The following is a 15,266-nucleotide window of genomic DNA, read 5'->3' on the forward strand; positions in this document are numbered from 1 at the left end:
GGGGTCAGAATACCTATGTGGTTTCGTGGCCCCGTCGCCCCGACGTGCACCATCGAGACGATTGCCCCTCGGAGGCATCGCTGCGCTATCTTTTGCTTTTTGCTACTTGAGAACAGGTCCGTTAGCGCTTGTCGATAGATCTCAAGATTAACAGGAGAGCGGTGTGTGGCGCGTGCCCTGTGGTCCGTGCGTTTACGCGTCAAACATTCCATCGGACAGACGCAGGCCAACATTGCTAATCATCCACATGGTCCTATATTTCCAGGCACGCGTTTCAGGGCTACGAGAAGACGAGTAAGTAACGTGTTTTTGTCTCCTGGCCTCTCATGACTAAAAGCCCCATTGCTCCATGTCGTCATAAGTGGCTTCGTAGTCCCTTTGTGGACCTGAGTCGTCGCTAGAGTAGTGTCTATCGTAGTATGGACTAGGAACTGGTTCATCGTCCTCATCGTCCTCATATTCCTCAATCTCTTCGACATCGTCATCCCACTCGCTCCCAGCATAGGTGCTCGGCCCCGACGAAAACCCATCCTCGTTTTCGTCATCATCCAACTCCCGACGCCGCCCGATGTTTACCAGCTTCCTAAATGAAGTGTACCCCCACGTCTCTCTGGAGCGAGGAAGGTTTTTGGCAAATATTTTGCTGTATCCGCCCCCGTCCCATAACTTTTGTATATACTTCTGGCCGTAAGGGCATAGGACATATTCATCACCCCAACGTGAGTATCTGGCTTTCTCCTAGTCCAGAAAATTAGTGCGATGCTTTTCGATTGTCTTTTGTGTAATGATCTTGAGAGAAGGTTCAGTACATACCTTCTTCCAAGCCTTCTTACTCAGGTGAAAAAGTCCGGGTATAGGCTTCTGGAGAGGACCATCCTGCCCGTTACAAATGGCTTCCTTCCCCTCGTCCCATGTGATTATTACCCGCGCGCCAGCGTGTATCAAATCATATACAGGTATTTCGATGAATAAAAGTAGGTTCAGAAAGCCACGCTCGCAGTTTAGTATTTCCATGCGCGATTGCACATCCGGTGAATCCACGTACGGATAATCTCCCAATTTCAACATGAGGTGGACGGTCAAGCTAGAAAGAGGTGCATCAGGATGACGTTTCATCAAAAGTGAGAAGCCCGATTCGAGCTTCTTGAAAAGATCCTTGAAATTTTTCTGTTCTTGCATGAGCAGCTCTTCCCGTTCCGTGTCAGCGTCGTCTTCATAACCATAGTCAACTTCGTACAATATCGGAACAGTAAGCGCCTCAAGATCGAAGGTGATATGCACCATTTTCACCCACTGGTATGGGAAGACGCTTTGGTGGAGTTTGTTGTCCATGAGTGCTGGAACGAGTTGATCCACGTCACGACACACGAGATGCGTCTGTCTGTTGAAAATAATCGCCGCTTCCCACGCGACTTTGTCACCAACATACGCAGGGCTATATATCCGCAGGAGTGGTGGAACGTAGGCATTTTTGCCGGGTTTAGGGGCTCCTAGGTCGACTTGATTGCGGCGTGCCTCTTCGAGAAGAATGTGGTATACCTTGCACCGTAAAACCCAGGGAAGCTTGGTGCGAAAAGCTGCCGCTAGACGAAGGCAAGCTTGCTTGTCACGTTTGACTTCTGCAAGCCAAGCTTTCTTGGGAATCCTCCTGCAATAGTATGAACTTCCAGATGACTTCGTTTGCATGTAGGTGGCAGTACCTTAGGGGTTTAGCAGCCTTTTTTCTCCGCGGTGCACGATCGGGCTGATCGACCTTGGGAGGCATCGCTGCCACGTTATTCAAGAAAAAGACTGAACACCCTAGAGCCTACGTTGACGTCAGATTTTCTCCTTTGCATGTTTGCACCTTAATGTACCTAGGTAGGCTGCAAACCTATATGGGTTTTCCTTATACAAGGTGCTGCGATTAGAGGCGCGTGTTGTTGCTTTTCTTTGTTGCTGAACAGCAAAGTCGGTAAACCTTTCACGCAGATCGTTCGAGATGAGCGGGAGTAAGCGGTGTGTGGCATATGGTCTGTGCAGAGACAGGGGGGCGCGCGTCGACGCGTCAAACGATGATTGGAGGGAGAAGCCAACGTTGCTAGATACGTCACGCTACTCGGTGCCATCAATGCTTCGCTCTTCATCCTCGAAGGTACAAGCAACTATTGACAAGCCCAACAACTCCAGTATACAGCTCGCCCGGGTAGTTTGGAAGTTTTTGCATCGCGTCGACCCAGCGGAAGTTCAACAGTGCTCGGGTCATGGAGCAATATTCCTCCCAGTGGGATCCCGAGTGGGAGGCAGAGTACCCAGAGGAACATTCAGAGCTAGATTCACAGCTGGAGGCGGAGTACTCAGAAGACCTTTCAGAGTTTTCTTCAGGTTGGGATTCGGAGCTGGAGTTCTCAGAAGAACGTTCAGAGGGAGACCCAGATGGGTTAAACCCATTACACAAGCGATGGAAATGGCGTCCAGTGCGCATGCTCCACAAGCGATTGAACCTCAAAGAGCCCTCTAAGTACAGCCACCTGCATACGAAATGGCGCCCACCCCAATTGACACCGTCACAGGGAACAACAAATCTTCAGAGCGAAGCGCGATCGCGAGCAAGTCCGTCAGATTGCGTCCAAACTATACGCTAAAGTGCCCCGAGAGGTACGAGATGAAGTATACCGGTACATTGTTGCTGACTGCGAGACAATGTATTTTGGATCCGGTCTGGGTGGTCTTAGTACGGCATCTGATGAAGAATTTGTCACATCAGACTACAAGGTATTTTGCCCATCTTACGTGGGCTACGAGGTTGCACGCGAAGCGGCGGAATGCTACTATGCTACCAACGTTTTCGAGGTGGGCACTCAAGCCATCTCGCCAGATTGGGTTTCAAAACGTCCGGGCTTACCGCAGTTGATGCCGCTACTGGCAGAGGACTGTTTCAACCTGGGTGTACTGCCGTACAAGTTTATCCGGCAGATATACATCAGGATCGTAGTCACTGATATCTGCCCGAGAATGCCAATTGGATCCGAGGAACTCTTGTGGAGAGAACTATCGAATCTCGGTAATTTACACAGTGACCTAGAGTCTGCGCTTTCGCTCGTGGAACATAAAGCTAAGCTTGACGTTCGAGTTCAGATCTCGCCCGACGAACCTCGATGGTATGGGGAAGCAAGAACGGAGTGGAAAGACTCTGGGCTGGACGAGATGGAGATTTCGCAGCGTATCGGGTTCCTGAATGTGGAGCGTAGCGTTCTTAACGTGTTGGAGGCAATGAGAAAACCTCTTTACGATCTGAAATACGCTGGCTCTTCTATCACAATTATGTGCCAGACGATGTCGAGTGAAGATGATCGGAAGATGCAAGGACTATTTTACCTCACCGAAGAGGATTGGCAAAAGGTCAGTCTGCACATATCTCATGTGAGACCATGCTAACCATGACGAAAGGAGAAGGAAGAGCATACACTGCAATCGGGATACTATCGACCTTACCGAAACTTCATCGAACAAAGCATGCTAGCAGACGGTCCGCTCAGTTACAAAGAAGAATTTGCCAACAATCTACTTCAATTTAGGCGCAGGTGGGGCTATAAAGACTTCCAGAAATTCATGTCTCCTCCAGAAGACGATGGTTACTACGACGATGCGTATGAAGAAAGAGAAAGCGAGGACGAAGACGGAGACAGCGAGGACGAAGATGAAGACAGCGACGATGAATATGGAGGAAAGCAACCCAAACATGGAGCTAATTATCCGCCCCTGGAGATGTATCCTAGGGAGATGATGGAGCGCATACAAATGATGCGGCGCTTAAACGGCCCATCATGGGGTGTGCTACCCGAAGAGAGAGCGTAAATACGGGGTCGAGAGTATCGAAGAAGAAATTGTCAAATACAGTCTTGTCAGGTTCGTGGCATTGCGCTCGTTCGCGCCAGGCAAGTCGGATTAGCTCTTCTCTACCAGAAAGTCAGTTCTTAGTACGTGTCGTTCTGCATACGGAAGAAAACCCTTTGTGGCAGCGAATAGCAGTCTTCAGGTAGCCACGATTCCCAGTATCGGCGTTCTTCAACGTCGTTGTGATACGAACAATCCCCATCGTGACTACTGTCGTCAGACGGTTCCGAGAGCCGATCAGACAATTCAGGGTATCCATGGATTCGTCATACATCTCCGCTTAGCACCTGTATTTGTTCGAAGTGGTTTTGCATGCAAGTGCATAAGTGCTGAGTTGACAAGACGCGATATCTTCCGATGAGAGAGAAAGGTGCACCAGTCTTAGCACAAATCAAGGGGTGATACACAGATATCCGTGCATCAGTGCACGGGCGACTTCGGAATCGTTCCGCATGACGCGAGTTGGACCTAGTCACTGCGACACCGCCGATGTGTGCGCAGACTAGCCGCATCACGCCTACAAAATGTGTACCTTCGGCCTGACCTTCTCGCTATTATCAAAACTAGCATCTGCAACTACCGTTCCAAATGGAAACAAGACAAATACATGGCCGTCAGTCGGTGTTCCAGCAAAACATTTCGACAAGCGACCGATGTGCTCTTTTCTTCCAGGTCGTCCTCGAAGTCAGTCTGATCGAATGCATGGGAGCGATATGATCATGCGCCATATCAGCTACCCCATATGCAAATCCAAAGAGAACGCATGGCATGATTGCGTCTCGCCCAATGCGCTATTGCACGTGAGCCTGCGACCCGACTATAAAACCCATCCGTCGTTGCGACTTCACTCCCCAACAAACCTTCCCAACAATATTACCAAAAACGATATGTATCACTACGATGGAGTGTGTCTGGACTTTTGGGCTCTTCCAAAAACTGCGCCGTTCCAATCGGTGGGTCTTTGCAGTCTTCCCGCTTCTCAAATCCATTCTCGAAAGGAACATGAGAAGAAGCAGCTGGCCTTGTGCACTCTTCACACGCTCACTACCCTCCAAATTTCTTAGGCCACATACCTGCATGACTTTGATATATAAATCTACCGCATTGCGAGCTCTTCCACTCCTGTATCCGAAACCGCACTTTGCGACACCAAAAGACGTCTTCGCGAATTACATGAAGAGAAATGCTTTTACACAAAAAGCCATACCGCCATCATCATGTTTGGCTTCTTCTTTCGCCCTTCTGAAAGCTGATGATATAGAATGCATGGAAGCGGCGCCATTAGCATCGACCTAGTGCTCAAAGGTTACATCCCAAAGCTCATGACAAGCACCAGCTTCGACTTGCCATGATCCCAGTCGCTCGAGGTTCAAAACCCTCTCTGCTGCTTCGATTCCCGTCCATCAGAAAACCTCATTCGATCCTCATATTTTCCAAAAGATAGCCGGCCCGTAACCATGTGGGCGGCGTCTGTTTTCCAAATGCCAACAGGCAATCGTTCATGTCTTCTCCGCCTCGCTCTCTCTCTAAAACTGAAATTGGCTGACTACATGGCCGGAGAAGCCGACCAAAGCCCACAACACCCTAAAAGCTTGTGATGTAGCCATCATGTTTGGCGGTCGCACGGAGTGTATACATGCATGTTTTTGCACACTGCGGTTCGAAAACAATACCACTACGACGCATGAGAAGTGCCTCTTGCCTGGCGTCCAATATTCTATCCTCCATTCTCAAAGCTGCACAAAAAGCTTTTGATAGCAGCAATTTTCTTTCTCTCTCAAAACAAATGTTCAAAGAAACATGAGTCTGGTTCTGGTCGTCTGCGTCCTCCAAAGCCATAGCCAATCAGATCATGAGAGCGCGGTCGCACGACGGTAAAAACAGCATGCGCGCACGGAAATACCTTGATAGAGACCACATGTTAGCAGCGTCTTCTCGGCTCGTCTATGAAACGAGCCATCTGGCTGTTGTATCTCTCTTCTTCCTATATCCAACATTTCTATCCCTCTTTCCAAAAACAGAACCGTCCTATTGTCATGGGGCTGTGTGCCTGCGCCTTGCTCTCTTCTACATCCAACATCCATGCGTCTTTCTCAAAAGCTAAAGACGAGACATGCATGGAGTGGTGGGTCTGCGCCTCAAAATCTACTACCAAGGCACCGATGTGTTCGCCTCTTTTTCCTCGCGTTCTCAAAAACACGTTCGGCATCGACGAATGACGGTGTCTTTCTCCCGCGGACAGATTATCTAAACACCAGAAACCCAGGCATGACGAAGCAATGTGCGCGCGCCGCCCGTGCGTCGCCCATCTATAAAGTCTCCTTCTGCGACGGCTCCTCTCTTCTTCTCTACATCCACACTTCTATCTTATTTTCCAAAAGTACCTTGTTTTCGAATCATGGTGTTTGTGCCTCTTCTTCCAAAAATTACACCATGGCCTGCGATGAGAGCAGCACTGCGCTTTCTTTCAAAAGTTACACATCGAGAACGAATGGAGAATGCGCCTCCTCTTCTTAAATAACATCCAAAAGCCCATATGAGTGCTTCTGTGCTCTCCAAAAACCGCGGTAGCCGTAGTGATGACTGGTCTTCCTCCACCAGAGGCATCATGAGCGCACAAAAACAAGAGAAAACCAAAGACATGAGCGCGAACGACGCGTAGTTCGACTATAGAACCTTCTGCTCGCGACCGGAGTACTCTTCCTTCAACACACTACTTCTTCCTCTTTTTTTCTAAAACAGTGGAAACAGTAACCTATGGAGACTGCTTCTTCTTTCCAAAATAGTACCTGGATAATGTCATGTTCTGTCCTTCTCGTCCAGCCACCGCGACGAGCCCGCTTCTACCAGAAATGATCCGGGATATGTACTATGTGGACGACGCTCCCTCCGCCTCAGCATATAAACCCCTTCTGTGGTTGCTGGATTACTCTTCTGACATCCTACATTTTCCTCCTATTTTACCAAAAAGACATGTCGCCATCGTTATGAAGACTCCGCCTCTCTCCCAAACCACAAGTTCAAAACATTCATGCGTTCCAGCCTTCTCCGCGAGCCACACCAACCATACAAAAACAACATCGAAAATGCTAGGTATTAGTGACATGTGTGAGCACCGCCACCCTCACTCTACTATAAAGCCTCTCTCCCGCCTCCCTTCTCCCTTCTTCTTCATCCACCACTTTCCTCCTCTTTCTCCAAAAATACAGCGCCAAGCTGTACATGGAGACGGCGGCTCCTCCCCGAAACGCACAGAACCGACCGACATGTGTTCGGTCTGGCCCTCTCTTCCACTCTTCTCGAAACTCGAAACAGCGCGCGACGCTTGACATGCGAGCACTGATTTCCAAAAAAAGAAGGAGTACCTAGTGATGAGGTCGAAAGTTCAATACAGACTGTAAATGACTGTCTGCTGGGTGCTGTGTTGCGGTATCAAAATGATGACGCAACATCGGTTGTGAACAAGGGGCACCGAAAGAGAGCTAACTCGTGGGATATAAAAGCACTTTCTATGCGGTGCTGGTCTTCTTCCTTTCTTTACACACCACAACAGCAGGTGATACCAAAAATGAAGAGCTGGTTCATGATGTGTCGAAAAAGAGAAGGAAAAAAGAACGATGTCTGGACTTCGGTGCTGGCGATTCTCTTAGTTCGTCGTGAGCGTGTGAAGGATCTAGGAAGTGATGAGCGTGGCCGATCACGAAGGTGATGATGATGATCATCGTCAACGCCCTATTTGAGGATCTGAACACGAAAGGATGACATCGCGAATTGTAGGAGTGTATTTCATAGGGTATACGCACTACTACCTAACTACCATCCCATCTTTATCAACAACCGCAACCGCCGTGAACATCCATCGTCCATCATGAACCAAAACGCCATATCGCTATGCAAACCACTTTATCTCTCCTTCCCTCCCTCCCCTCCCCTCCCCTAACCCCACCCATCCTTCACACATCACAGTCTTCCAACCCCCATCCTAACCCCCCAATCCCCCCGATTAAACCTCTTCAAATCACCCCCGGCCCTCTTAAACCTCTTCATCTCCCACTTTTCCTTCTTCTCAAACTCCTCCGTTGCGTGTCTCTTGCGTACATCCGCTTTACTAACACCACTGACACCACCACCGCCACCACTTCCACCACTCTTCCCACCCGAACCAACCGAACCAACCGAACCAGCCACGCCCACCCCGGCGTCATGCACCACCATCGCATCTTCCCAACTAAACGAAAACTCTCTAAAGAGCGGGTGAGTTTGGTTGTTGGGTTGGATGGCAGCGAAGGGGTTTTGAGTTGAGAATTTGAGGAGGTCGGGGGTCTCGGTGTCGGGTTGTGTTGCTGTTGTTGTTCCTCCTATTTCAGCAGAAGGATCGGGGTGGGTATTCCGTTTCGAAGCCACAGTCGTAAACGGATCCTTATCCTCTCCCTCTCCCTCCCCATTTTCCTTCCCAATCTCTTTCTCGTTCGGGGTAGAAACAGGCGGTGTACTTCCCCCCGGCACAGCAAAGATGCGTTTCGGCGGTGGGGAGTCAAGCTGCATTCCATCGCCCAGTCCCTTAATCCCAAAGATATTACCCTGTCTCCTTGACTCGGGCACCTTGCTCCTCCTCATCCCATCCCTCCGCCCAGTCACAGCATCGTCCTCAGTCCCACTCTCTGCATCTTGAGTCCCACCCCTCCTGCTCCTCGTGTTCTCCTCATCCTCACTCTTCATGCGCGTGAGTTTGGGTCCTGACGGCGTAACTTTGACCCGCTCTGTTTCTTTGCCTTTCGAGTGTGGTTTCGCGATGGTTTGTTCCGGCTCTGTGGTTTTATCTTCGCCTCGCATCTGTGCTTCCCTCACGTCTTTCTCGATATCCCTCGGTATCGCGGCGTGAATATCCGTCATAAGCCTCGCCCTCCTACAATACCCGTCCCAGTCCTCCGTAGCCAGTTTGCCTGCTGCTTCGTTCAATGCACTCGCTGGGTTTGGTTGTATGAGTAGGCAAGATATCGTAACAAGGACATCGCGGAGCTTGAGCGTGCTACTCCAGTCTCTTTTCAATGTCTCGACGCACACGGCGCCGGTCGCCTCATCGATATTCGGATGCCATAACCGCGTGCGGAATTGTGCGGTGGGCGGTGCGGTAGGGTAGGTGAGTGGGATGTCAAGGTGCAGGCGCCATACGCCGGCTGCGTAGGGTGTGCCGACAGGGCCGGCGAGCAGGATGTCCAGGGATGTGAGGTCTGACGAGTCGTCGGAGCCCGGTGGGAAGAGGTAGTTTGGGGGGAGGCCGGCGGTGTGGAGGGAGCCGTGGTCTGCAGCGAGGCGGCGGAGGGATTTGGAGTTCTGCGGTGTTTGGGTTAGTGGAGGGACGCGCTGGGGAAGAGAGCGGGTGGTACCATGGCTGCGTGGGTTTGTTTAGGATTGTTTTGGTTGTAGTTGGCGAGGTAATTAGGATGAGGAAGAGAAGTTATTGCGCCATGGTCGGAGGCGTGAGGGTCTGAAGGGGCGGTTGATGGCTGCTGTCTTCCAGCGGGCTGCAACGCACCTACCTGGAGGTTTCGCGACGTCCCGCATCTGTCACGCGTTCTAGCGCGTCATTGCATCTCACTCTCACCTGATCACTTCGTTCATCAATCACAGGACAAACACTGCCGAAACACAGACTGCAATCAACATAGCCATCATTCGCTCAAGATCTGGATTCTCATAACAACGTCTAGCCACTCCACGATCCAATTCAGACCCAGCCAGATAGCAAATCTACATAACCCCCCATCCATTTCCATTTCTCAATCCCGCAAAAGCCGCTAAAGAACGCCGCGCTATAACACCAAGCCCTACAAGATATCCATATCATCCACAGGATCCACAAAAGGAAACTGGCCACTCTCAATCGCCGCTATCCGGTCCAGCTCCGCCTGGTACTCCTTGCGCAGCGTGTCCAGGGTGATGATCTGCCTCTTAAGCAGCTTCTTTCCCTGACCGATGCCCCACTGCGGCGGGCCTCCAGTCGCTTCTATGCGCTGCTCAGCCAGGATGTACGCGTCTTCTTTGCTGACTGAGGAGAGGGTGTTGATGATCATGAGGTAGCACTGTGTTAGGGACTCGTCGGCCGGGTCGTGGATCTTGGTTGATGTTGTCTTGAGGCGCTGGAGGCGCTCGTGGAGGATCGATGCGGCGCCGCGGAAGTTATTGCGGGAGATGCGGAAGGAGTAGAGGATCTGGTGGTAGGGTGGTCCGGACGCGAGGTTGAGTGTCTTTTGGCAGAGGGATGTGAGGATGGTGTCCACAGAATTTGTTAGTCCGACGAAGGGGAACTTGAGAAGCTCGGTGGTCTGCGATTGGGCTACCATGGATGTGATGAGTGTCTGCAGGTCGGAGAGTTTTCTAGAAAATAGTCAGTATACGAAGTTTTGTTGAAGCACTTCTTCGACTTACAAGGCCGTGTCCCTGTGCCTGATCAGCGCACCGTATGCATCCTGGAATCTTGATGTTTGTATCGAAGCGGTGAACAGCCGTTGAAGCAGATCTGTCTTCAGTTCTACGTCTTCCTGACCCATCAAAGATCGCAGCCCCAGCTTCGCAAAGTCGGCAACGTAGGAGTACGCTTTGCCCTTTTCGAACAGACCAATAACATGACCGTAATAGTGCGCCAGGCCTTCGGAGAACGAGTTTCGCTCCACCTCAGATATGAGGTTTGCCTTGTCTTCCTCCGCCACGTCGAACATGGGACCGAGAGCTACAGAAATTAGTATCTTCGTGGTAGAATCGCATGTCAAAGACTTACCCAGATAGTATGCAGGCTTCTGGAAGCACACAGAAGCCAGCTCCTTGTTGCCTAGTGCAAGATATAGACGTCCCTTCAGATACGATGCCCAGTGGCCTTCCGTGAGGAACTTGGAAAAGTCCTTAGCAAGTTCGTACTCTTGCTGATACAACAGTATCCCCATCATATCCTCCACAGCGTTTTCAAAGTCGTGTTCTTCGAAGATGAATGACAACCAGCCGCGACTCCAGTGGGTAAGTAGACCTGCCTTCGGGTCTTTTGGTAGTGGCACCTCAAAGGCACGACTACCGTAGATACCCTCAAGAACAGTCTGGGTGATGGGTAACTTCATGCCAGTCTTGTATGTCTCGCTCAGCATGCGGTTGAGATTGTCGGATGCAAGGCCGGTTCCAGTCTGGTGAGACCACACTGTACGGGCCAGCCAAGAAACGACCATGCAGTCCTTATACCGCAGTAGAAGTTCGGCAAACACCTCAGACGCATCCCACTCCTCATGTGTCTCTCCCTCTAGCTCGATGAACATGAACAGCAGCAGTACAAGCAGATCAAGCAAAGCATTGTGGTCGTTCTCCAGGGTCTCCTTGGAAACGCATGACAACGCATTCAGCCCGTACCGCGCGATCTGCTTTCTCGACTGAGGCCTGCCGTCATGCTCGTAATCCAGTTTCCTGATGGCGCGGAGGAAAGTCTCGGTACCCAGGTCCTTGACTTCCATACCGAGCTCTTCAACAAGTGTGGTCACGTCCTCATCTGTCACGTGTTGAGACAGTTCGCTGTTGCCTTCGATCCATTCCATGCGATCTAAGATCGTGATGTTCCGGCTCTGAAGTAGGTCCATCTCCATGTGACGTTGGACCTTCTGCTGGACGAAGTATGGTAGTCGTTGGCGGAAGGAAGCTGCGGCATTCAGCAGACGTGCCACGTCGCGAGATTCCGATGTATCCAGAGTTTGCCGTAGAGGTTTGCTCAGGGTACGCGAGCCTGAGATGACTGCTGCATTCAGTGTAGTTACTTCTGACTCGCTGCAGTTCCTAATCGCAGAGATATGGTCGCTCAATACTAGCCACGGCCTGTCAGTAGCCCGGTCGTAACTGAGTGACAAAGATTCTCCCCTCCGCTTGTGCAAGTCTTTCACCAAGCCGTAGTATGCCTGCCACTCCGCTGTCAGGTCTTTGCTGAAGTCTTCGCCATGACCGCGTTCAATGGCAAGGGCGACAAGCGTGGCAACCAGACGTTCTTTTAGTGACCCTTTGTGAACTCGATTTGACCGGTGCCGTATCCCCTCCAAGCCTCTCCTGTATATGCGCAACGCGGTTTCTAATGTCGCGATCGAGAATCGGCCTGGATAGAACAGAAACTCGTACCACTCATTAGAGAGATCCTGTTCTGGTTCCAACTCCCGCTCGCTTGGGTTTGCGGGATTGACCTTCAGTGCCTCGACGGTCAGAGGACCCGAATCCACAGACACCCAATCACTCTTCCACGTTTGTGTTCGTTGTTCGGCGTAGTCGGTGAGATCGAATTTGAGGGAGTAGACTTTGCTGCTTGGACCTGACCTGGCGCGTATCCAGATCTCCGAGCCCCTCCACGTGTTGGGTCCTGGTATGATGTGGAATTCCTCCAGCGTCCATACAGTCGTGTTCATGAGTTCGTCGATCGGCGGAATGAGCTCTGAGTCCTGCGCAGCGTCGTAGAATCCGTGTTCCTGGTCGTCCGCATCCCTCACGCCCCAGAACTTGAACTGATGCTGCTTTGGCGAGTACGTAACGACGTGGTATAGTGCGCCTCCCACCCCGCCTGGGATGTTCACAACAGTCATCAGCATCGACTGCGAAGGTCCAATGGAGTATGAGCCATGGGACTTCTCCATGGCGAAGTCGTCGGCACCCAAGAGGTCGATGTGCGCGCCTGGCTTGCCTGACGCAATGTTCCACGCTCTGATCGAGTGGTCCAGGCATACTGAGAGGATGTGTTTGCTGTCTGGTGATATCGCGACGGCAGCCGCGGCTGATACAGCAAAGTCCGCGTTCTCGAAGCGAACCGTGGGCTGCGCTTTCCACGACAGGAGACCGCGCACCGACCAATTGCTCTGCTGGTACCGCGATCCGTCCCAGGTGTTGTTGGCCTTGTCCCAGATCAGGCGACAGATAGCCCCGTCGTCGAGTGTGACTAGCAGTTCATCTGCGCTCGCGGCGGCCAATCGGTAGGGTATGCGCCCGCTGAAGAGCGCCGGCTCGAACCTCTTGCACCACGTCTCCGAGTCCTGCTCCGACGCTGCGGGGTTGGCGAAGAAGTCGCGATGCAGGGTGATCGTGTAGAGCTCGTTGCCCGTGGTGATTGCAAAGACGGTCAATGCATCGCGGTCGGCGGGCTCAGCGAAAGCGACGCAGAAGGGTCGGATCGGAGCGGGGAATTGGAAGAGGAGCGTCAGGTTTGCTTCGAACTTGTCGGTGTGGTCGTGATCGAAGTCGGTCGCCTGAATCTCGAGCATCTTCCTGTTGTCCAGCACCCGCCAGAGGAAGCTGCGCGGGTAGGCATGGTGCTGCCGAAAGTACATGGACCCATCTGTAGCGAGATGGCGCCTTGTGAAGTCTTCCTCGTCCTTGTCTGCATATGACTCCGTGATTACACTGCGCTTTACGCTGGACCGTGTGCTGAAGGGAGAATTCGACGGGATCGAGAATGCGATGGTCGAGCCAGGGTAGGCGGGCTCAATGTTCAAGCGCGCCTCTTTATAGAGACACGTGCCTCCATGTTGGACCATGGTGCTCGCATGCGAAGGGGGTGCGGTCGTCGTTGCGGGGGCTGAGAGGTTATGGCGCGCGTTTGGGGTCGAGTTGCGGCGGTCGCGCGGAGGTGAAGCTCACGAAAACAATCGTTGCGCGACGATGGATGCGCGAAGCTGGCTGGTGCACGGACGCTTTGTCCATCACCTCAGGCTACCCTGAACGCAACCCACTTATCTCACTCCCCACATAGTATGGCCATTCAACCCCAAGATAGGCCAGACAGTACTGATGGACAAAATGCGCATTCATTCAGGTAATGTATTAGGATATCATACGGCTGCATAAACGTAAATCGTGTAAAACCAAAAGCTCTAGATCGCCACGGCTCCATGGCGCTTCACACCTCATCTCCCTCATCACCTGTTGTTCCTCTCCTCCAGGTCCTTCTCCTTGGGGTCACCAATACCGTCTTCATTGATCGCGAACAAGCAATCGCTCTCTGGCAGACACGGACTGTCGTAGATCTTGCACACACGCGTCTCTCCCCTACCCTTTCTCAGACTGAGACGAGTCGTACTTGCGTGCGCAATAATGTTACCTCCAATAGGCTTCTTGGGATCTGGGTTGAACATGGCACTTGGTCCGCCGTCCACTTGCGCGACGACTTGGTTCGTAATTACAACGGCGATGCCAAACTCGTCCGCAAGCCGTTGTAGCGTGCGCATAAACTTGGCCAAATGCGTTTGTCTGGCAGAGAGCTCTCCACGTCCAGCGAAATCTGTACGGTATAGTGCGGTGGCGGAATCGACAACAAGCAGCGAGAACCGTGTTTCCGTCATCATCTGTGCGGCCTGGTTGAGCAGCTCCAACTGATGATCAGAGTTGTATGCGCGCGCGTAAGCAACATTGTCCAGAACTTCCTCGCCTGAGAGTCCGAATCGATTTGCGACGGCCAAGCATCGGACTGGACGGAAGGTACCCTCAGTGTCGATGTATAGGCATTTGCCCTCACCACCTCCCATGTCGAACGGCAGCTGGCAGGTAACGGCTAGGGTATGGCAGATCTGACTCTTTCCCGTTCGGAACTCGCCGAAGATCTCCGTTATAGAGCCTGTCTCAATACCTCCTGCCAGAAGTGTATCCAGTTGTTTCGAGCCAGTTGTGATGGAAATCAGTTCGCTGCGGCGGGAGTGCATCTCGGTCGCCGTGGTAAAGCCCATAGGGACGAGTTTGGATGCTATCGAAGTAAGCAACAAGAAATAGAGCAACGTCGTGGCTGCATACCCTCTGCAAGCAACTTTGAAGCCTTTTGTTCCGAGATTCCCTTTATTTGTTCGAGGGCTCGCCGTGGTCTGCCTGGCGTTAGTGGCGGGGCCAATATCCTGTTCAATGGTCTACATACGTGTAGGCAATCGACTCTACGGTGTTGAAGCCGCCCTCCACAATCAACTTGATGTCGCGTGCAGTCAATCCGTTGACTCCCTGAGGTCTAGTCAGTGTCTGTCGCGCGCCCAAAGACCGAGAAAGCCTACCTCAAGCGCAGACACGGGAGTGGGGGCTCCGGGGCCACCCATGGTGCTATCCTCGAATTGCTCTTCTTCGGCGCTCATCTTGACGGATTAAAGACGGTAAGGGTTATGGAGAGGTGGTGATGTGAGATTTGCGAGTGTGCTGTGCAGAAGAGAAGGATGGGTGGCGAGCGGGAATCTAGATCAGACGCGTCAAGTAAGCGCGAAACGCGAAATCACATGATAAATCGCCACGCAGCCCTGCATCAGGCTCAAACGCTCATTCCCGACTTTACTCCGCAACACCACGCACAGTTCACGCATTAAACACCCCAAGATGATATACTGTCATATTGATTTATTCATTTCTTCAAG

The 15,266-nt window shown here is 51.8% G+C and overlaps 5 protein-coding genes across 5 annotated transcripts; 1 reads left to right on the forward strand and 4 right to left on the reverse strand.

The window, feature by feature from the left end:
• Positions 1 to 330: 330 nt before the first annotated feature.
• Positions 331 to 1,332, reverse strand: J4E79_004930 (uncharacterized protein; the record flags this gene model as incomplete). The annotated part of the gene is made up of 2 exons (XM_049353811.1): positions 331 to 666; positions 814 to 1,332. 2 exons carry the CDS (start codon positions 1,330 to 1,332, stop codon positions 331 to 333), a joined length of 855 nt encoding a protein of 284 aa, XP_049211431.1.
• Positions 1,333 to 2,243: 911 nt separating this feature from the next.
• Positions 2,244 to 3,837, forward strand: J4E79_004931 (uncharacterized protein; the record flags this gene model as incomplete). The annotated part of the gene is made up of 3 exons (XM_049353812.1): positions 2,244 to 2,500; positions 2,553 to 3,381; positions 3,430 to 3,837. 3 exons carry the CDS (start codon positions 2,244 to 2,246, stop codon positions 3,835 to 3,837), a joined length of 1,494 nt encoding a protein of 497 aa, XP_049211432.1.
• Positions 3,838 to 7,836: 3,999 nt separating this feature from the next.
• On the reverse strand, positions 7,837 to 9,266 carry J4E79_004932 (uncharacterized protein; the record flags this gene model as incomplete). The annotated part of the gene is made up of 2 exons (XM_049353813.1): positions 7,837 to 9,210; positions 9,264 to 9,266. 2 exons carry the CDS (start codon positions 9,264 to 9,266, stop codon positions 7,837 to 7,839), a joined length of 1,377 nt encoding a protein of 458 aa, XP_049211433.1.
• A 438-nt stretch (positions 9,267 to 9,704) lies between these two features.
• Positions 9,705 to 13,418, reverse strand: J4E79_004933 (uncharacterized protein; the record flags this gene model as incomplete). Its single annotated transcript, XM_049353814.1, has 3 exons — positions 9,705 to 10,254; positions 10,306 to 10,606; positions 10,655 to 13,418. The coding sequence occupies 3 exons, from the start codon at positions 13,416 to 13,418 to the stop codon at positions 9,705 to 9,707; spliced, it is 3,615 nt and encodes a 1,204-aa protein (XP_049211434.1).
• Positions 13,419 to 13,799: 381 nt separating this feature from the next.
• Positions 13,800 to 14,993, reverse strand: RHP51 (RecA recombinase Rhp51; the record flags this gene model as incomplete). The annotated part of the gene is made up of 4 exons (XM_049353815.1): positions 13,800 to 14,620; positions 14,668 to 14,735; positions 14,786 to 14,865; positions 14,916 to 14,993. The coding sequence occupies 4 exons, from the start codon at positions 14,991 to 14,993 to the stop codon at positions 13,800 to 13,802; spliced, it is 1,047 nt and encodes a 348-aa protein (XP_049211435.1).
• Between the last annotated feature and the right edge of the window lie 273 nt (positions 14,994 to 15,266).

The sequence above is a fragment of the Alternaria viburni genome (assembly GCF_023758015.1).
Source record: "Alternaria viburni strain BMP 2772 chromosome Unknown scaffold_9, whole genome shotgun sequence".
NCBI lineage: Eukaryota > Fungi > Ascomycota > Dothideomycetes > Pleosporales > Pleosporaceae > Alternaria > Alternaria viburni.